The 21811-nt window shown below is 56.6% G+C and overlaps 2 protein-coding genes across 5 annotated transcripts in view; one reads left to right on the top strand and one right to left on the bottom strand.

Moving 5' to 3' along the window:
* Positions 1-144: 144 nt before the first annotated feature.
* On the bottom strand, positions 145-16633 carry CCDC92B (coiled-coil domain containing 92B). The gene is made up of 4 exons (XM_071447842.1): positions 16469-16633; positions 11043-11196; positions 8952-8999; positions 145-7417 (listed from the first exon to the last, which is right to left on the bottom strand). Exons 1-4 carry the CDS (start codon positions 16511-16513, stop codon positions 6762-6764), a joined length of 903 nt encoding a protein of 300 aa, XP_071303943.1. The 5' UTR covers positions 16514-16633; the 3' UTR covers positions 145-6761.
* Positions 16634-19146: 2513 nt separating this feature from the next.
* RAP1GAP2 (RAP1 GTPase activating protein 2) overlaps positions 19147-21811 on the top strand; it is a 55775-nt gene continuing 53110 nt past the window's right edge. For all 4 annotated transcript variants that reach the window (XM_071447822.1, XM_071447821.1, XM_071447820.1 and 1 more), the window contains exon 1: positions 19147-19346. In XM_071447822.1, the coding sequence (XP_071303923.1) occupies positions 19147-19346 (200 nt within the window). The remainder of the gene's footprint in view (positions 19347-21811) is intronic.

Below are 21811 nucleotides of genomic sequence, written 5' to 3'. Positions count from 1 at the left end.
CAGCAGAGCGGGGTTTGGGCTGGAAGGGACCCCCGGTCCCACTCCCTGCTGTAGGCACGGACACCTTCCCACAGTGTAGGCGGCTCCGAGCCCCGCTGCACCCAACAGGTTATATTCCTTTAAACAGGAGTCTGCAGCCGTGGATGGAAATGTTGGGAAAATCTTTAATTGTAATAAATAATGGTTGGTGATAGGTAAAAAAACTAAAACAAACAAAACCAACAACAAAACCAACAAAAATCACAACCAACACAAAACAAAAATTCCAACCAAATAAAGGAAGGATGTTCTTTAACGTTTGATCTTTGTCACTTTCAATCCTAACCAACAAGAAGGGATATTTAATCCATGAAACACATAGTAGCTAACCAGCAAGCTGTAAGTGATGTCCATGTGTTAGAAAACCAAGTTTAGGGCTTGACATGATTCAGTGATCTAAGACCTGGGGGAGGAAGTTAACATAGCTTGAGCGGAAGGATGTTACCGTTAATAATGGACACAAAGAGTGCAGAATTTATGGGCCACAAGGACGTTTGGCTGGACTCCCCAAGATAAGGACCAACTAATACAACTGACTCAGTGATTGTGCTGAAATCAGCTCCAAAAGGGTAGAAGGTAATTCTGGTAGGGGGGGATCTGTCGCCATCAACCCACAGACCACTGATGCTAGAAATCAACCGACCCAAAAGAAGAGAAAGACAATCAGCATGGGAAGCGGGGAATCATTGACCAATAGAGAATACTAATTAATAGGAGAACTACGTAATTTGTGGCCAATGCACACTAATTCCTTTGTTTGCTAAAATGTATAAATTGTTAAAAGTTTTGATTGCCATACATGTTAAGCGGAACAATCCCCCATGTGACCAGCACTGAATAATGTCAACTTTCTAACCAAACAAACTGATTGGAGAATTTATTTCCCGTTTCTCTGTGTCACTGTCCAGTCTGGCCTTGAACACTTCCAAGAATGGGACAGTCTCAGCTTCTCTGGCCAGCCTGTGCCAGGCCCTCCCCAGCCTGACAGGGAACAATTCCTTCCCAATACCCCATCTAACCCTGCCCTCTGGCAGTGGGAAGCCATTCATTCCTCCTTGGCCTGGCACTCAGATCCTGATAATGATCCCCCATCTACCTGCAGGCTCCCTGCAAGAACTGGGGTGTCCCTCTGAGCACTCCCCAGAGCTGTGGAAGAGCTCTGGGGGGGTGAGGTAGGAGCCAGTCCTGGGACAGAGACAGAGATGCTTCTGTTTTGTGCTGGAGGTCCTGCATTCTGGGGTAGGACAGTACCACCCTGCAGATTTCAGTCTCTTTATTAAGAAAAAGGCATATTACAACAACTTTTAAAGTACAGCTCCATACTCTAGTCTCTGGGTGTTAACACATTCTAAAAAGCACTTGGTTAAAAAGCAAAGTTGACAAGAATATCATCCTGGCAAAAAATGGTGGCATGTAGCAAAATGAACATTCAAACGAAGCAGAGCAGTGTCAAACCTTTGGCATCTGTCCCTCTGCGGTGGCGCTCCCCAGCACGAGGCACAGGCGTTTATTGTTCTCACTGAGCTCCACAAACTCAGCCAAGGACAATGTTTTTGCTCCAACGAAACCACAGCTGCTCTGGGACCAGGGGAGCTGAGACCAGAAATGCTGTCCTCCCCATCTCTCTGCCTGAGCCCTCCCAGGGGTCCCAGCACAGCTCTGGCCAGGCAGAGGTGATGTCCCCACCCCACTGGGGTGACAGTGGCCTCGAAACACACAGACGGGGCTTGTCCTTGTGGGCTGAGGGGGCTGCAGCTCAGGGCTGTACCCACAGCCTCTGCTGCTTCAGACATGCAAAGATTTGGGGCATTCCCAGGGCCTGGTAGTCTAATTCCTGCGATAATTGCAACAACAGGAAAGGGGAGCTTTCTTGGAAGCTGCAAGATGACTGAAATCTATCAGGAAGAGCCAGGAGGCATGACCACACCCTGGCCAGGGAGGACCGGGCACTGTTTGGGTGTGGGTTGGGTGCACCTCTCACACACCCTGGTAGCTTCGCCCCCTGTTCCTGCCCGAAGGTGCGAGGAGAGGGAGGGTGACACGAAGGGATCAGATGTGGTGGCAGTACCGAGTGCCACCCTCCGTGTCCTGCCTGGGGGGACCGTCCCTCCATGGGGCTGGGACAGCAGCGTCCCTGCAGGGCCAGAGCTGGCAAGGAGGACACAGAGGCAGAAATGGGGCCCTGGGGAGCAAAGGGCAGCTCTGATGGCGAGGGCACACGGTGCTTTGATCCTTGTGCTTTAACTGGCCATGGTGTCTGGTGCTCCTCCACAGCTGCTGGGCTCATCGATCCTGAGCTCCTCCTGCTCACACAGCCACACTCAGCACTGCTGATCTTATCCACAGATCTCAGATGCCTGCATGAGGCAACCCAGAGGCGTAAGGGAGTTCTCTGCCATCCTGTTGGCAGCCAGGCGCCGACAGTGCAAGAGGGTGACAAGAACAGGCGTGCAGCGAGGCGGCTGCGGCGTCACTACAGCTAGACTGGCTCAGCAGGGCTGCTGGGACACGAGGGCTGCTGCTCTAGGAAAGGCAGGGTGGTGTGGCTTCACTGGGGCAGCAGGAGCCAGTTCACCAGGCTGGACACAAGGACTCTGAAAGGTTCACCTGACTCCCAACAATGAAAGTCCTTTGTTGTGCTGCTGATTTACCTTCCTAGTGTGCAGAGCTTGGGGAGAACTTGGGAAAAGCAGAGCAACCCCTTCACACTGCTGGCTCCAGCCACTTCAGGCAGGACGTTTCTTGCTGTGCCACTGCCACCTCTCCTGGGCACCGAGGAAAGAGCACCCCTCAGTCCCTCCAGAGCACCCATCAGCTGGGCCATGAACCTGGCTTGGCCTGCCATAAGGCAATTCACAGAAAGCTTCCTTTCCTGGGCCTGGCCCAGGTCAGACTGTCTCAGCACAGAGCCATGCAGCAGTGGGAAGGCTGGGAGCCTAGTGGAGATGGGAAGGACATGGCTGGGAGTGCTTAGATTAGCTCCAGCAAACACATTCAGAAAATATGGCTTTTTAGTTAACAGGGTCAAGAAGAAGAACTTCCTGACTAATCTTCCCAGGGTTAAATAAGTCCAGGGGAGCTGCACCCCGTTGCAGGACTGGCTCTGCCACAGCGAGTGCAGTGGGTGCATCTTCCCCCATCCACTGCTCACCTCACACCTGCTGCAAGGTGCATTTGAGACATCCCTATCTCAGACAGCATTAGGAAAAATAATGATGACAATAATAATAATAATAATAATAATAATAATAATAATAATAATAATAATAATATAAGGAAAAGAGATATTAGCAAACCAAACACATCAAATCCATAAGCCTCTGCAGAGCTAAGAGCAGAAGGGGGTGCAGAGGAGAGGAGCCCGGCTGTTGCTCTGTAGACAGCTCTCAGCACGTGGTGGTTCACACACACAGGACGTTGTTCAACAACCGAGCGTTATTGCTATGCTTCCATTTCCAGTCTAATCATTAAGCTTTACAGCACCAAGCCCTGCCCGTTCCGTCGCTGTGGGCGGCTGTGCTCCTCAGTCTGTGCTTTCAGGAGCGCGGCGCGGGCCGGAGCTGAGCCCGCCCTTTGGACTCCTGAGGAGTGCAGAGCACTGACTGATGCACCTACAGATCCCTGTGACACCTTACAGGCTAAGGGGAGAGGCTACGAGAGCCCCCCACTCCAGGAGGGGAGGGCAGGCCCTGCCTGGGCCCCAGGGGCTCTCAGGCTCCCGGTGGCTCCAGCAGCCTTCTCAGTAAAAAATAGGAATACTGTCTTTTTGATTTTTTTTGGATCATTTTGATCTCTTTGATCATTTTATATAAATACAAAGATTAAAATAATTTATCTCAACATTATTTCTATTACAATCATACAGTGTTTTCCCTTCAAAACAAGTGCACGTATGTGTGTGTATATATATATATATAAGTGTATATATAGTATCTCTAGAGCTTCCCTCCCCCCTAAGAAAAGCAGCAGTGACTGAAGCAGGTACAGCACGCAAGAGCTGATCCTTCCTGCTCCAAGGCAAATGTGCCCAAGGAAAAGTGCAGGGCTCACCCTGACGACTCATCTCCAAGCACATTACATTGGCATGAAGGGGGAAGCAGGGGTGCTGGCTCTCCCTCCCTTGGGGAGCCCCCTCTGCCTGCCCGCCCGCGGGGCTCCAGACCCGCCCAGCTGGGCAGGGACCGGCATGGGGGACTGCAATGAGATCAACTCCTTGAGCAAGCTGCTAATTACTGCTGGAGAGGAAAGGGCCCTGCAGCTCAGACAGGGTTGCTTCATTTACATACTAGGCACTACGGATGATGATTGCTAGGAAGGTATTTACATAGGAGAAGGATTATACTTCTCCCTCCACTTTTCAATGCTCAGTCATAAACACCATGATCTCATGAAGAAGTTTGTAATAAGGATGCAACACACTGTGTCTATCAGGATTGTCTAGGAAGGACGGGAAGGAGCTGTGCACACCCCAGCTGCAGCAACAGCCGAGCACACAGGGACAGGCATCGCCTCTTTCACCCCAGGACAGGGGAGACAAATCTGCAGCAGAACCTCTCAGAACCTGAGAGAAACAGCGATTTCCAGAGGCCAGTATGGGCACAACACTCCCAGAACTGTGCCGCTGGAGCCCTGGGGCTGCTCCCCTCACAGACCGGCCCTCTGTGCCCCCGAGGGTGGGTGACAGCAGGGCCCCAGCACACCCAGCTCGCCCTGAGCGGGGCCTGGCAGAGCCTGCCTGGGTCACTGTGCACAGGGAAACAGCGGGATGCATTCTGCAGCCTTGCCGGGAAGCTCAGGGCTTTCTCCCTCATGTAGCTGTTCCTCAGAGCCCAGCAGGGCATTACCAGAGCCCCCCGTGCTGCCCTGCACCTGCCCAAGCTGTGCGGGCAACCTGGGCATGGGGAGCTCTGCAGGGACGGCCTGTGAGCGCCCTGCTGGGCTCCCTGCAGCCTCCCACAGCTGCTGCAGTCTGCGAGGAGAGCTGGGGCTCCTGGGGCTCTGCACCGCCCAGGCAGCAGCTCCAGGTACCTCAGGGGCTGCAAACATTTCCCACTGGAGCTTCCGTGCCCCAGGAGCTGCACACCTCGGCCTGGCTTGAAGCCAGGCTGCTGCCTGGGCACTGTGAGGGGAGCCCTGCCCAGCGTGGCTTTGCTGGGCTCTTTCCCAAACCCAGAACCCAGGGCTGTGTTAGGGACCATGGGAGCAGCTGGGGAGTCCCAACCCTCAGGTCTTGCCCTCCAAAGCCTGACTAGTCACATAACAGCCAAAGAAAAGGTACAAAAGCCACTAATTTCTGCCCTGCTAGTGCAGCTCATATGCTTTGGGGTTTGTTTTTACTAAAGAGCTGGTTGGCGACTGCTGCTGTAAATCTCATAAAGCATTTTAATAGAGTATATAAATATTGGACTACAAAAATAGACAGCTCTGACTGCACGGGCACACTGAGGGTGAGTGCGGGCAGGCCAAGCCTCGCTAGTCTATGAGGGTGATGTCCTTCAAGAGGTTTCAAACTGAACTGGAAGGAAATGGGGTTGGATGCCACCCTGCAGCTCCCTCCTGCCCACAGCAGCCGCGGGGCAGGGAGGTCCTGCGGGAGGCTGCTGCCCAGGGGCTGGCAGGGCGCTGGCTGCAGGCAGGGCCGCTCCCGGCCGGCCAGCCGGGCGGGCAGCCCACACGCCAGGGTGCAACCTGCCCTGGAGCTGCCCTGGGCACCACCGCAGCACAGTGACCTTCGCCCTGCCCCTACAGTGGTGTTTCACAACACCCAGGGAGAGATTGTAAAGCTGACGGTTTGGTGGAAATGGGGCAAGGCTGCCCCGGCGGGGCGAAGGCAGCTGGGTATGGTCGCTGTGCTGGGAAGGACGGGAGGCAATGCGGGAGGACCGGGCGCTGCTCAGCCCTCAGCAGCGAGCCCAGACCTGGCTGCGGATGAGACTGAGAACCACAATGCTGGTGCCGAGGAGAGCACGGGGTGCAGCCCTGCTCCGGCAGCACGTGGAGCCCGGCTGCAGCGGCCGAGGAGCCACGGAGTGTCCAGCAGGACGGACAATCCCGGCACTCGTCCAGCTGCCTTGTCCGAGTCCTGCGTGCGACCGCGATGAGGGGAATCCGCGTTGGAGACAGCGAAACTGCTGCACGGGGAGCGTGGGACAGGGCTGGCCAGCACAGCAGCACTGTCCCTGTGGAAGGGCATCCCTCCGTGACCCACGGGATCCAGCTCGTTCGGCTGCCTGCGCTCCGGAGAGCCCTGCTGGTGCTGTGCCCGGTGCCGGGATGGCAAGCTGGGCTCACGCCGCGGCGCCGAGCCGAGTGCTGCACGGCCTGCTGCTGCCGTGCCCACTCCCAGCAGCCCGGGCCACGGAAACCAGCCCGGCGCCCGCTACTGAGGGCAGCAGCAGCGGGAAAATCTCATTTCTAAAACGCTTCCTCTTCTTTCTTTCTTTCCTTTTTCCTCGCAAGCTCCGGACAGGCGCTCGGATGTGTCCCCCTCGCAGCCCGAGCGCTGGATGCTCCCCTGTGCCGCGGCATCGCCGGTGACATCCCTGGCTCAGACCTTTTGGGGACCCTGCCTGGCTGCCGGTGGGTGGGAAGCGCGTGCAGGGCTCCGCTTTCGGCCGCCCCTTCCTCTCCACCGGGAATGGGGAAGGAGCCTCGGCCGGCGCCGCCCGGTGCCGCCGGGCTCAGGCCGTTCGGGCCGTTCGGGCCGCGCCGTGCCCTCGCCGCTACTCCTGGGCCCGGGGGGCACCGTGGGCACCGGAGCCCTGCCTCTTGCTGGGCTCGCCCTTGGCCGACCTGGCCCTGGCCGCCGGCTCCTGCCGGGGGGCCCGCTGGCCCCGGGAGGCCGCGGCGGCGCCGGCCGGGGCGCGGGGCGGGCCCGGGGGCTCCGGCGGCGGCGGCGGCGGGCGCTGCGGGCCGCGCGGCCGCGGCGCGTACAGGAACAGCGCCGGGTCGGGCATGGCGTCGTGCTCCTCCGGCGCCGGGTCTCGGGGCCGGGCGCCGTCCCCGGGCGGGCGCCGGGCGGGCGCTCTGTGGCCGCGGCGGCGGGGCCGGGGCTCGGCCGGGGCCTGCTCGGGGGGCGGCCGCCCGCCCGCCCGGGGGCCTGGCAGCCGCTGGGCCGTGGCGTGCAGCTGCAGCGACAGGTAGGCGGCCGCCTCCGTCTGCTTCTGCAGCTCGGTGTCGAGGATGGTGACGCGGTGGCTCCGGCGCTTCAGCTCCTCCAGGAACCGGCGCTCCTTGCTGCGGAGGCTGGAGCGCAGCGCAGCCACCAGCGTCTCCTTGTGCTGCAGCTCCTTGCGCAGCTCCAGGTTGTCCTTCTCCTTCTCCTGCAGCTGCGCCTCCATCGCCCGGCACTTCTCCTCCAGCTCGCGGTCCAGGACATCTGTGGGTCAGGGCACAGAAGGGTCAGGATGGGGAGCGGGGGCTCAGCCCCACTGCTCCTGGCTGGACGTGGCTGCTGACCACTCCCTGGTGCCAGCATGTCCCAGCAGTGCCATTGAGGCTGCTTGGGTGCTTCTTGAAGTCGGGAAAAAACCCCTTTGAGCTGCCCGAGCACGGGCTCACTGCCAGCACAGGCACAGGAACCCCGGCATGTGTAACACCCGAACGTGGGGTGACAGCAAAGGCAGTTTCAGTGGAGGATGTTGTTGCCATGGAACCTGCTGCCTATACCTTGCTGCAGTTTTAAAATTTCCCTAGGTAAGTAGCTTTTCACCCTAAAAGTGACTTTGAATGTGTGCAGAGAGTGTGGGGGAGCACACGGGCTGGAAGAGAAAAGGAAATTATGCAGGGAAACCATCAGCCCAAGTTTGGAGGACTTCTGGCCTCAAGCCCTGGGATTCCAAAGCATGGTTAGTCAGGATGGAGATGCTAATCCACGATTACAGAGGAATTGGGCTGCACTCAGCAGGGAAGAAGCCTCCATCCTGGGACGAGGGAGCGTGTTCTGGGGAATGCTGTCCTGGGGCAGGATGGCCAGGCAGCTTGGGGAATTGGCAGCTTGGGGAATTTGCAGCTTGGGGCTCTGGAGCCAAGCCCAATGGGCAGCAGGAGGGATGAGGACTCCTGACCCCAGCCCTGGCTGCCTGCTCCAGCACCCAGCCCTTGGCAGGGTGCAGGCTGGCACCTGCCCACGCTCCCAGGCCTGCCCAGGCCTGCTCCCATCCTCTGCAATAATCTGCTTTTTATGATGTGATTGGCAGCCACTTACAGCCTCAGCTCCTCAGTGTTTCTGCAGCTTTATAATGAGGTCTTAGGGAGGCAGTTGCAGGCAGTAATTATTGCATGAACGGCACTAGAAGAGCAATCATTTGATGGCATCGTAAATGAGGTGCTGCCCCATAAATGTGGCAAAGTGATTGTGCATCTCGAAAAGGCTGAAGGATGGGCAGGCACCAGGGATGAGACTCACTGCGTTGTGGCTGGTGATGGCACCCGGTGGGCTGGGCACCAGGCCCTCTGCCAGCAAAGCCCTCGGGTGCAGAGAAGGGACCCCATGGGAGGGGCTGGGAGTTTGGAATTGCCATGGAGCCAGCCCTGGCACTGCGTGAGGGTGCCAAGGACCCCGCTGGCCCCAGTGGGAACAGCCCGCACCCACCCTGGACCGGCTGCCCTGGCACTGAGGACAGGGCACAGGCTGGGGCTCGGTGCCAGGCACCGTGCCCAGGCAGCGCCAGGGAGGAGCTTCTGTTTCATCTGTGGGTAGAGGAGGGAGAGGAGCCAGGCTGCTCCCAGAGCAGCCCCTGCCGGCCGCGGGGCTCCCAGGCATCAGCAGCAGGCTGTGCACGCTGCCTTCCAGTCCTGCCCTCAGCCCCCTGCCCCTCAGGCACGGTCCTGTGCCGCCCCTGCAGCCCTGATGGGCCCCTCTGCACCCACACCTGCTCCCCCTTATCTTGAGCCCAAAGCTGTGCTCTCACCTTGTTGGCGGGCCTCCAGCTCCTTCATTTCCAGGTCATGGGTGAGCTCTGGAAGAGAAATCCAGCAGGACTGAGGAGGAGCATCCCACCCCTTCTGTGCTCCCCATGTCTTCCTCTGCTCCCTTTGGGGCACTGGACATCACTGTGGCTGCAGTGATTTCTCTGCCCAGCCTTCATGGGAGTGTGGCCATCTTGGAGCACCAGCCACAGGCTGAGCTAAAAATAGGCAATTCTGGCAATTTGTATGGTATTAAGCAGCCTCATGGCTAAGACATTGTCTGCGGGATGCTCTGCTCCTCTGCCTTTCCTTTTTCTGAAAGAGCTGCTGAACCATTTTCAGTACTGTAAACCAGGACAAAGAGCAGAGCAATGGATTGAAAATAGACCAAAGTGTAAGCTGCCACCCAAAGCATTTCATAATTTACTGCTCCAGGCTGATCACTGCCTCTGCACGTGACGCAAGCAGGGATGGCCTCGTCCCAGCACGATGTGCCTGCAGAAGGATGCTGCCCTGCTCCAGGACAACGTGGACCATCCAAATCCCCTCCAAATCTCAGGAGCTGCAGCACCCACCTGCCTGCTCAGCCCCAACACGCTGCCTCCTCTCTGCTGCCCTTTGCCTGCTCACTTTCTAGCCCCAGGCTACAGCACCAGGTCACACAGTGCAGCTCAGGGACCTTCTGGAGTTCACTTTACCCTGCACTCTTACAGACAGTCCCTTTTGAATTAATTATCACAGCCCACCCAACCACTAACAGCCCTGAGCAGAGGAAGAGAGTGGTAGCAGCAGCATTCAGCTGTTTGGGGGCTATTTTTTCCACTGAAAATGAGTTCAAATGGTTAATCTTTGCCCTACATTTTTCTTTTAATCTGCTTTTGTGTTGACTCTAATCCTCATCACTGCCATCCTTCTGAAACCGAACGCTTGTCTCAGACTGCTCTGCCTGTCTGTCTTGGAAAACAAATCTGTAGTGAGGAGGCAGAAGTACCTGAGACCGTAATGCAGTTTCTGGAAAGCGTTCAGCACTCTTGACTGCCCCAGTGGGAATCAATGGCCGTTGTTGTGCTATTTTTCTGAAGCTAAAATAATAGGTTTGGGGTCTCAGATATATTTCAAATGAAAACCAAAGCAGCTGCCTATTTCCAAAGACATCATCCTGCTGAGCAAGTGCAGGGATGATGCACAGCCTGGAGTCCCAGTTTCTGTGCTGGATCCAGGGGGCTGGTGCTGATCTGCTTCAGTACCATCCCCATGACCCCTGAGGGGCAGCTGAGAACCACCTCTGTGGGAGGGAGAGCCTTTCCCACAGGGATACCTCAGAGAGACCAAGGGGATAGTGAAAAAGTCAGAAACAACAGTGCCAGGGCAGCAGGCAAGGCTCCACAGGGCCACATTGAGGAAAAACTGACCTAAAGACTCTACTCTCCTCCTGCAAACAGGCCCCCAGATAATGACACTCAAATGTCAGGAAAGGCTCCTTAAAACTGCCCAGGGGTTGCCTGGCACTCCTGGCAGAAGCACACACCTCACCCAGGAGCACAGGACCCCTCTGGTCAGGTACAGCTGTCCTTGGGCCACACTGGGAAGGGGAGATCACCATTCAGTGGCTCATTTCAGCCCATGGGGACAGACCCCCCAAGTTTGATTTAGGCAGGAGAACCCCACTGTTTTGTCTGCCTGAAGAGGTTGTAGATGAAACCATTAAAACAATGAAACAGAACAGCAAAAGCTCAGAAAGGATGGTGAAAAATAGCCAATTTTATCAGTGCAGACATTCTTTGTTTCCCAGGAACCTGGGAGAATGAGAGGCTGGAAGACAAGGAGTAATTAGCTATGGCTGAATTATTGATGAGAGCAGCAGCACAAGCTGGAATGAGTTCCAGTGGTGGCAGAAGGCTGTGCAGCCATCACTGCTGCAGGGGTGGCTGCAGGGGACTGTGACCCTGCTGCAGCTGTGCAGGGCCCCCAGCCTCGCCCTGCAGCCTCCTCTGCGCCCCTCTGTGAGCACCCCAGGCTGCCAGCAGGAGCCTTCCTGCCCGAGGAGCTCCGGGAGCTCTCAGCTCCCAGCACCGTGGCCGCCCAGCGCTCACCTGAGCAGTGCTTCTGCAGGCGCAGGATCTCCAGGTGCAGGTCGTGGAGCAGCTCCATCTGCTCCTTCTTCAGGAAAGCGATGTGCCGCTGCACACTCTGGATCTGGTGCTCCAGGGACACGGTCTCCATCGCAACCAAATTCACAGTCCAGGCCTGCAGGGAGTGGAGATGGCTGGTGATCAAACGTGCAGCAGTGCCCCAGCCCCGGAGCCCTTGTGAGGGGCAGAGCCCCTGTGTGAGCCCCTCACAGAGGTGCAGGGTGGTGCCTCCTCTCCTCAACCCTCTCCACGGGGACTGTGGCTGTGGGCAAAGCAGCCCTGCTCAGCTGATCCCCGGGGAATGGCCTCAGCCCTCTCACCTTCCACTGCCTCTGGGGCCAGCTCCTGTCCTGCCTGCTCTGAGACTGCACAGGCAGGAAATCCTGCTGCATGAACCCTGGCATCACAGCATGCATGTCTGTTCTGAATTGGCCCTAGGAAATACTTTATCACTGAGTAGGATGCATCTGGGACAGGATTGCTCCTCATTGTCCCCAGGTGGGAGTTGCACCAGAGACGATTTTGGCTCTCACTTGACAAGCCCCACATTACACAGCAGCGACTGCAGCAAGCGATCCGGCACATGAAAAATACAATATGCTGTGTCTAACCCGATCAGCACTGCATGGCTGCGAGAGTCACGTTGTCTTCCAGGAGAAGGAACATCTTCCCTGGTAATTTGCCTGGCAAACAAGAGCTGCTGGCAGGCTGTGCCAGGCAGCCAAGCTGGGCTGAGCTGGGCTGGGGGTCCATCCCCACGTCATCAGTGGCTGTGGCAAAGCAGCTGCAAAAGGTGCCCACCTGTGCTGCTGCACAGAGAGATAAAAATAGCCCCTGAAAGAGCCCTTTATCCCAGGAAATACCATTTTGTGGTGTGTGGAATCTGTCCTTGCTCCCTACACACAGCCCAGAAGCAGGGAAGCTGCAGCAAATGAAGGTAACCTGGCAGAGTGGCTGGACTCAATGACCTGAGAGGTTTTTCCAACCTAAATGATTCTATGTGCCACAAGCCTGAGGGATGGAGTGCATCATCCTGTCCCTGGGCAGCTGTTTCCCACATCTAACTCCAGTTTTCTCTCTACAGACACTGCAGAACCAAGCGAGCACTGTGGCTCACTGTTCCAGCACCCCTGGCATGGTCACATAGGGCATTTTGCAATTCCTGCACCCGGAATGCATTTAAGATCAATCTCTCAGTAAGTGGTCTTGGCAGTGCCCCAAGGTCAAAGCTTTGTTCCTGCCAAAGGCTCTGTAGATTTGTGGCAATTCTACAGTCAGATCTCCTGTGTTCGATGAGGTGTGGGGTGCAGGCTGGTTGGGGACAGCTGAGCACCCAACCTGCTGGTAAAGAAATGATCCAAAGTGCATTGTCCTTATGGAAGGTGTCAAACCCAGCTGTGCCAGGGGGCTGGGGCTGGCCAGGCCATCCTCCTTGGAGGGATTTATGTCCTGATGCCAGTGCAAGAGTTATGAGAGTTATCTGGCATCTGCCAGAGACCAGGAATGCAAACCACACCATGGGTACATCCTCCTGCCAGCCCTGGCCATGGTGGGCTGAGCTTCTTGATGGGAGTTGTGTTCCTCATCTCAGGAAACATCAGAAAGTAGGTTGGCCAAAGCCCGGGGGACACATACTGCTATTTTCAAGCACTTTGTTCTGTCTAGTAGAAATGTCTTTAGTAGAAATGGCTGCAAATTTTCCGTTGAACTTTTGCTTCTCCCCTTAAGTAGGAAATTGTTCTTTTTTTTAAACCAATGAAAATGTTTTCCTTTAAAAATAGTTGATTGATTTCAAGCTGCAAAAAAAGTCAAAGAAAAAAAATCTGGGCTTGAGATCTGTTTGTTGTCTCTGATTTGGAAGCAAAGAGCCTTCATAATTTACCTGTGTATGCAGGAAGAGAAGTCTGTCTCCAGAATTGCAATGGGAAATCCTTAGTGGGTTTGAATCAGCTTTGCCTGTCCAACATGACTTTCATGTTTTCTCTAGAGAAGCAGCTCTCAGCTTGTGGCAGGAACATCTGAAGCCCCACAGGAGGGAGCGAGCGCCTCGTTTTGTTTAGCCATGACCCTCCCACCAGTACTGAGGGCATGGGGCAAGGCAGGGGTGGGACACAGAGGCAAGCAGGGCAGGAGCTGCCTTCACTGGAAATGAGGACAATGCTGGAAACAGTCGTGCTGTTGCCCAAGAGCAGTGAGAGGAGGAGCTCTCCAGAGATTCCAGGGACCTGAGGCTGCTTCTGTTCACCATTTGCAGCCCCATGGCAGGGCCGTGTTGTCCCCTCTGCAGGTCCCACAGCTCTGCCTCACAGGTGATGATGCAAGAGCCAGAGCTGTTAAGGAAGATGCAATCTCATCCTGAGGCCTCAGTAACATCAGTGTTGGAGTGTCCCTAACTGTACTCGAGGGCAGTAGATGAACATTTGCGTCACCGTCGCTGGGGCAGTGTCCACCTTTTACCCCAAAGGAGTTCAGAACCAAACTCTCAACAGCTGGTATCCTCCCTCTAATGCTTCTGAAGGCAAGTGGGATTGCAGCAGCATCCTGAGCCTTTAGTTTGATGTGTGCCTTCTGTCATTTCACACAGTTCCATCCTGGGCGGTGTTGGGAGTTAATAAGTATTAGCTGCTGCTGCTGGCTGATTTAACACTTACAGGGTCACCAGCTCCCAGCTGGTAACACCAAAACTCCCTGTGCCGAGGCTTCAGAACACCCACAATGGTGATGTCCAAAAGACTGTGCAGTGAACCGTGGCAGGAACCTTCACCCTGTGCCACAGGCACGAGAGCCAAAGCACGGTGAGTGGGGCTGTCCTTGCCAGCGGCTCCTGCTGCCCCAGCTGGGCCAGTGTGGCTCCCAGCAGGATGGGTGTACTGCAGGGAGCAGGGACACGCCTGGGGTCCCACTCTGATCCCTGCTGAGTGTGGCTCCCAGCAGGATGGGTGTACTGCAGGGAGCAGGGACACGCCTGGGGTCCCACTCTGATCCCTGCTGAGTGTGGCTCCCAGCAGGATGGGTGTACTGCAGGGAGCAGGGACACGCCTGGGGTCCCACTCTGATCCCTGCTGAGTGTGGCTCCCAGCAGGATGGGTGTACTGCAGGGAGCAGGGACTTGCTTGGGGTGCCACTCTGATCCCTGCTGAGTGTGGCTCCCAGGAGGATGGGTGTACTGCAGGGAGCAGGGACACAGCTGGGGTCCCACTCTGATCCCTGCTGAGTGTGGCTCCCAGGAGGATGGGTGTACTGCAGGGAGCAGGGACACAGCTGGGGTCCCACTCTGATCCCTGCTGAGTGTGGCTCCCAGGAGGATGGGTGTACTGCAGGGAGCAGGGACACGGCTGGGGTCCCACTCTGATCCCTGCTGAGTGTGGCTCCCAGGAGGATGGGTGTACTGCAGGGAGCAGGGACACGGCTGGGGTCCCACTCTGATCCCTCCCTTGTGCTGTAGCCATGCTGTAGTCACTTTCCAGAGTAGTTCTAAGATGCCAAGGCAACTGGTGGTGGAAGCTCTCACAATGACTGTACTCTGTGATTTTGATGAGTTATGTGTCAGGTTACAACCGTAGAAAACAATCTCATTCATAATAAAAGCCAGGAGTAAGTGATAGCAGTCCTCTTTAGCTTGAAGGATGCTCCGTGCCCTTGTGCTTCTGAGAGTTGTACGTGTGCACACCCAGCAGCAAAGGAGGCAGCAGTCAGCTGAGCAGCGTGGCTTGCCCCTGTTCAAAGGTGACACCTACAGCCTGAGCTGGCCCCTGCTCCATGCAGAGCTCTGGCTAAACAGTTCTCTCCAGCTTTGGGGACTGGACATCCACAGGCTTTGCTCCACCACCAGGAGCTTTCCAGGAATGAGGTTCCCTTGCTGATCCTCCAAGATTTTGAGCACAGAACTGGTGAGGTGGCACTGGGCTCAGCCCCCTCCAGTTCCCCACGTGGACTGACCGTGGGCATGGTCTCAGCTGCTGAGCCTTCCTGTGCACCTGCCTCTAAACCACGTTTTTTTCCACACTTCTTGTCCTTTCACTATGCAACCATGACCTTTGGCACAAGAATATTGAGAGTCCTGATCTCAGCTGCTTCTTTCAAATGCTGGTGGAAAACCCCAGTGAGATTTACAATTTCATCCCAATTTATCAAATTCTTATTTCACAAACCAAAATGACTGAAGCAGCCTCTTGGAGCAACTACAATGACCAATTCAGTTGCAAGTCTACAAAGAGATGATTACCTTTGCACAGACAGGTTGATTGAGAGTTTGCTTCCAGAGCAAAACTCTGCTTAAGTCTGCTGTTCAATGTAAATCAGAATCCCAAAGCTCTGACCCAAGAAAAACCCTCCATCCCAAGGACGCATCTGAAAGGGAGATGCAGTATTGCATATCCGTGTACCTCTGTACACACACCATGGTCACACCGTGGTCTGGCCCTTATCTGTGATTATTATTTCCCATAAATGGCAAATTAGCTGGGAGTCAGGGGGCATGAGGTTTGCAGGAGCAGGTCAATAATTTGTCCTGCTGCGGCTGCCAGCAACCTCTTCTCCATCACATTGAAACATACGCAGGAATAAACACTGATACACACTAGAAATCCATAGTGCTTGGTATTTACAGCTCAAATAATACAAACTGCAGCAGTGCCACTAAGCTAGTGTATCTTTAAATGTAGGGAAATCAGGCAAGCAGGAGGCTCAGAAACTTGCAGAAGGTCACAGAGGCAGTGGCGATGCCAGGAATAGAAAGCTGAGGTGAAATCCTGGCCTTGGAAAAGTCAGTGGGAAACCTTCCCTGATCTCAGCAGAGGCAGAATTACACTCGGAGTGCTGTTTGCTATTCATTATCTGTCAGTATCTATTTACAGATAAAATCAATACAGATGGTGATTATAAATTATTGTTTCTTGCAATTCTCTGAGCACAACCGCCTGAGGAACAGCCCCGGTGACGCTCGTCAGGGGGCTGCGGAGGCTGAAGGCAAGTCCGTGCTTTCTCCTCCCGGCTCCGAGGGAATTCGCTATGGATGCAGCTCTGCTCCGGGAGAGGAACCGGGCCCTCAGCGCCGCTCCGGGCCGATCCTCCTCCCGGCGGGGCCCCCGCGGTGCCGCCGCTCGCTGGGGCTGGGCAGCGACTCTGCCCGGTGCCGGTGCCGGTGCCGCGCTCCGCAGCGGGCGGCAGAGCCCGGCGGGCTCGGGGGGGCCGCGGGGACCGAGCGCCGGCGGGCGGCACAGCCGGGGCAGGGGCAGCCTCAGCGCCCGCGAGTCACGCACCGCGAGAGGCAACTTCCAGAACGGGCACGGCGGGGCTGCGGGAACTTGTGCGGGGCCGGCCCGCAGCCCCGGGACCCCGCCCGCCCCGCGGCCCGCCCGCCCCGCGGCCCGCGGCCGGTGCCTTACCTGGGGGGAGCGGCGGGGCCCCAAGGGGCGCCCGCTGGGCGTCATGGGCGGCGGGGCCGGGGCCGGGGCCGGGGCCGGGGCCGGGGCCGGGGCGGGCCGGGGCCGCGCCGGCTCCGCGCTGCCCGCGCTGCCTGCGGCGGCCCCGCCTCGCCCGGCCCGGCCCCGCCGCCCGTAAACAGGCGGCAACGTGACCGGAACTGGGGAGCTCCGCCGGGGCGGCGGCGGCGGGCGGGCACAGACCCTGCCCCGGGGCCGGGCCGCGGCCGGGGCAGCCGCATCGGGCCGGGCGCCGCTCCCCGGGACCCTCGGCGAAGCGGGGCTCGGCTCCTCGGACCCTCGGGGCCCCGCTCCCGCTCCCCGGGACCCTCGGTGCGGCCGGGCCCCGCTCCTCGGGGGTCTCGGGGTGCCGGTGCCCGGGACCCTCGGTGCGGCCGGGTTCGCTCCCCGCCGCTCCCCGCCGCTGTCCGCGGTGCTGAAGCCGAGGCCGAAGCTGCCCCCGAGTCCCGCGGCCGCCGCCCGCTCGGCCCCGGGCGCGGGGACCCCCGAGCAGCCCCGGGGGTCGGAGCGGGGCCCTGTATCTGCGGGGAAGGCGGCGGCCGTGTGTCCCTGCGGGGGCTGCGGTGTCACCGCCGCTCAAATGCGGGCCGGGACCGGCTGCAGCCGGGAAACCGTCAAACCAGCGGGGTGTGGTCAGAGAGATGGGGATAAAAACTTGTTTATTCGAGTGATTACTGATTTTTCATGCCTTTTGTTTGTGGTGCCCAGACCAGCTGGGGCTTCGCATTGAAGGATGACTCAATGCTTTGTGCCTGTGCTCCGGCAGGGAGCTGGGATGCGCCGGCCTGTTCCACGCTGCACGGCGGCACAGCAAAATGGTAGCGTCCTCCCCGTCAGCTGACAGTCTGCTGATTCCCGTTCCCCTAAACCCAAATGTGCCTACAGAGTACCGTGCTCCTGCTCTGATGCTGAATCGTGCTGCCGTCTCCTGTTAAAACTACTGCAATCCTGCTTTTCCCGGTGTGCAGGCAGCACACAGAGGAGTTGTAGGGGAGCTCACAGACTGTGGTCTGTGGTATCATTGTGCCATCCCACATCCTTCCCTCCCCTTGAATGCTTCCAGGCTCTGGGTGAGGGCTGGTGCTCCACAGATCCAGCGAGGGAGTGCTGTGGCCAATAGACTGCCTTGTCCCTGCAGCAAAGCACGTGCTCCAGGTGTGATACAGAAGGTTTGTGACATCTCTGCACAGTAATGGCTAAGGACTGGACCCTCGCCTCATGCACAGTGGTGGGGTCCAGCCTGGCCTGTTGTTTCTGGTAGTTGAGAAAGGCTGGGCTTGGTGTTAGGGCTCATCTATGGAGACTAAGTTTAGTCCACACAAAGAAAGAAATCATTGAATCAGGAGAAAAGATGAACAGTGTGGTCTGAAGGTCTGTACACGCACACACAGGAAGCTAATTCGCAGTAAGTTATTCAGACAGATCTGCTTGCAGCACCAGACAATGCAATGGAGAACTTCAGAGCCTCCCAATACCAAGTCCTATGTGGGCCTCCTCTCAACTTGTGCTCTCTGAAAAATGAGTTCTTCCTGAAACAAGAAGTTGTTGAGGGGTCACAGGTGCTGTGTGAAGGGGGAGAGTGCAGCCACTCTTGTTCAGAGCAGCGCTGTCTCACGTGGAGCCCCTCTCGCCCATCTGTGACCCTCAGGTCAACGCTTGCCAAGGTGTCACTTGTCCCTCTCGGGGCAGTGTGCCATGCTTGGGGTGTGTGGGTGTTTTTCATGTCTCCTTGTGTCTTCCCCTAACTTGTGTGCTAGCTTGAGCAGCAGTGAGCTACAGACAGGAGGTGGGGAGAGGAGAGAGGGGAACATCTGAGCGCATCATGTTTCACAAGGTTTGTACAATTTTCATTGATTTTCCACTGGATAAAAGACAAGCCTGCAAGAGTCAAGGTCAGGCACTCGGGGACATAGAGCTGCTCTGTGAATGAGGTCATTGCTCGGGATGCAGCCTGCCGGGCGGGCGGGACAGCAGCAGAGCACAGCGCATCCTCTGCACCCAGCACGGCGCAGGAAATGTCAGCTGCCCCCACAGCCATCACCGGCTGCTCGGGGTCACTCTGCTGCACGCAGCCTGCTCACGTTTCCCATCACCAGCTCCAAAATTAACTGGTTTCACTGGCAGCTTTCTTGAGCAGGACATGACATGGTCCCTTTGCTGATGCTTCCAGCCACCGTGATGTCCTGCACTGCAGTTATGCTGCATCTCTTCCCCACTCCCTGCTTGCTCTGAGAGACAGGAGTTCCTGCTCAAACAGCTCTGAGGTTACAATACAGTGAGACAAATATGGCAGGAATACCAGTTCAGGAGGAACTGGGGGTCCCTGCTTCTGCCTCAGATGTGTGACTGAGCTCCAGAGCCTGCTGGGCAGAGGCAATCAGCTCCTCGCCTGTCATACCCAGCGTGGAGACGTCTCCCTGCCATGTGCCTCGGTGAGAGCGCTGGCAGCCCCTGCTCACGGGGACCCCTGGGGCAGCAGACGTGGGGAGCCCCGCCAGGTGCCCCAGCCCCGGGTTCTGCTGCAGCAACGTGGCTTCTCCCCGGCTCCGAGGCTGGCGGAGACTGGGGAATGCAGGATGGGGAGTGTGAGGATGTGAGGATGTAGGGATGAAGTGTGTGGGATGCGGAGCCGTGGGATGCGGGATGCGGGCACTGCGGATGGGGCTGCGGGCGGCGGCTCTTCCGAGCGGGGCTGGGCTCGGCTCCGCCGCTGCTGCTGCTCCGTGCCGGTACTGACCTCTAGTGGCACCGGCACCGGCAGCGGCACCGGCAGCGGCACCGGCAGCGGCACCGGCAGCGGCAGACAGCGGGACCGGCTGCGGTAAGGATAAGCGGCACCGGTACAGGCAGCACCGTGCGTCTCATGTGTGTGCATGTGTGTGTGTATGTGTGTGTGTATGTATGTGTGCATGTGTATGAGTGTGTAGGTGTGTTTGTGTGTGCGTATGTGTGTGCTTGCATGTGTGTGCATGTGTGTGTGTATGCATGTGTGTACATGTGTGTGTGTACACATGTGTGTGTTTGTGTGTGTGTGTACATGCGTGTGCGTTTGTGTGTGTCTGTGTGTGTGTATGAGTGTGTGTACATGTGTGTGTACACGCGTGTGCGTTTGTGTGTGTCTGTCTGTGTGTGTGTCTGTGTGTGTTTGTGTGTGTCTGTGTGTGTGTATATGTGTGTGTGTACACGCGTGTGTATCTGTGTGTGTCTGTGTGTGTCTGTGTGTGTCTGTGTGTGTGTATATGTGTGTGTGTACACGCGTGTGTATCTGTGTGTGTCTGTGTGTGTCTGTGTGCGTTTGTGTGTGTCTGTGTGTGTTTGTGTGTGTCTGTGTGTGTGTATATGTGTGTGTGTACACGCGTGTGTATCTGTGTGTGTCTGTGTGCGTCTGTGTGTGTGTACACGCGTGTGTATCTGTGTGTGTCTGTGTGTATCTGTGTGTGTCTGTGTGTGTCTGTGTGTGTTTGTGTGTGTCTGTGTGTGTGTATATGTGTGTGTGTACACGCGTGTGTATCTGTGTGTGTCTGTGTGTGTCTGTGTGTGTCTGTGTGTGTGTATATGTGTGTGTGTACACGCGTGTGTATCTGTGTGTGTCTGTGTGTGTCTGTGTGCGTTTGTGTGTGTCTGTGTGTGTCTGTGTGTGTTTGTGTGTGTGTATATGTGTGTGTGTACACGCGTGTGTATCTGTGTGTGTCTGTGTGTGTCTGTGTGTGTGTACACGCGTGTGTATCTGTGTGTGTCTGTGTGTATCTGTGTGTGTCTGTGTGTGTCTGTGTGCCCGTGGCCCTGGCTCGGGCTGTCCCAGGCTGTGCTCCCGCTGTGGCCATGCTGGACACCCGGCACCCGGGGCTGGGCAGGGCCAGGGCCGTGCTGCCCTGCAGGGGGAAGGGGCGCTGGGCACCAGGGCCTCCTCCTGTCCTCAGAGGGCCCCAAGTCTCGCTCCGTGCCACAGTCAGCAGGCAGGGACAGGCCCCGGGCAGTACCTGGGGCTGCTTCTGCCGCCATCCCTCCTTCCCGGGGCTGCCAGAGGAGCTGAGGGATGGAGCCTCTGCCCGCAGGTCTGGACGCGGCCAAGGGCCTGTGCTGGGTCAGCCCGGGTCCCTTCAGTGGTGGCTGGTTCCTGGAACAAACAGCTGATTCCCAATGGGAGCTGCATCCCACATGCACTGGAGTGAGCCTGAACCCTGTGCCCTTCCAGCCTGGCCACGGGAGTGCTTTGAGACCAGAGCTTTCCCCTGCCACCCCTGAGTCAATTATTAGGGGGATTTTTCCATTTAATTTATAAATGAGTTTAACTTTGCCTCAGATATTATTTTTCAATCTAATTGAAATGTAGTGTGTGTGTGCCTTCTAATTGCTTTGAAGAACCTAATAAGAAGCTCCTTAAAGTCTAAAGGCTAAAAGCTGGAAGATTTTAATAAATTTAACATTAGCTTAACATTTCCACAGGGATTGGAAAATATCTTCTTGTAAGGATATTTGCCTGAGCTGAGCAATGCAATTTGTTCCTCTGTATTAATGCATATATATGTGAATAATCCAATTTTTAATTTTTCTCATTGTTTAAAAACTTTCTTTTAATGAAGGTTGCTTTTATTTTTAAATCTCCCAGGTCTTTAAAAATTGTTATGGTGAAGCATCAGATGTGGGGTGCCAGCCGTTTGCTGGTACACACAGGAGGGCCAAGGCTGGGCTCCCGTGGGGGATCCCCTCCGTGTTCTCTCTGGGCAGGTGGTTCTGTCCAGCCTTCAGCCCTTGACTTGTGGGAGATGAGAGCCCCTGTGGAGGGCAGGCCACTGCCCAGATCTGGGAGAATCTGAGCTCCCTTTCTGTGGCCCAGGCAAGGCACAGCCTCCTCAGCTAGCATGGCTAAGCAACCTCTGCTCCTCAGCTGCGGGGAAGCATCAATGCCCTTCAGATGTGTTTTTGCACTCAACAACAGCAGGACTTCAGAATTACCAGTAACAGGAATTTACTTGAGTAATGAACACCACTTGCTTTAAATGAAGCTGTTGGCTTGTGGATGCAGCACCTGAGTTTGCTGAGCTGTGAAATTGAGTTCTTAAAGACCAGAAAAGTGAGGATTTAGGGCCAGAACACCACTTTTGGGAAACAGCTTTCCGTGTGGTTTAAAGCTGCTTGCAGTAACACCCGGCTGCACGTGTGCTTTGCTTCCCGAGCCCCCCGCAGCGCCCAGGGGCTCTGGGAGGGAAGCTCCAGCTCGGGCAGGTTTTACTCTGAATTTATGGGAGAACATAAATAAGCTGGGTGGGTGCTCTTACAGCGAGC

This window comes from Agelaius tricolor, unplaced genomic scaffold, assembly GCF_023055355.1.
Source record: "Agelaius tricolor isolate 1412-34295 unplaced genomic scaffold, bAgeTri1.0.p SCAF_25, whole genome shotgun sequence".
Classification (NCBI taxonomy): Eukaryota; Metazoa; Chordata; class Aves; order Passeriformes; family Icteridae; genus Agelaius; species Agelaius tricolor.
This window is presented reverse-complemented; position numbering and strand designations above follow the sequence as displayed.

Excerpts from the sequence above, each read along its gene's own strand:
- CCDC92B (XM_071447842.1), bottom strand. The coding sequence starts at position 16,513 with ATGACGCCCAGCGGGCGCCCCTTGGGGCCCCGCCGCTCCCCCCAG. Across the intron at positions 11,197-16,468 it reads GGCCCCGCCGCTCCCCCCAG|GCCTGGACTGTGAATTTGGT; the intron begins GTAAGGCACCGG and ends CACTCCCTGCAG. Across the intron at positions 9,000-11,042 it reads CCTGCAGAAGCACTGCTCAG|AGCTCACCCATGACCTGGAA; the intron begins GTGAGCGCTGGG and ends TTTCTCTTCCAG.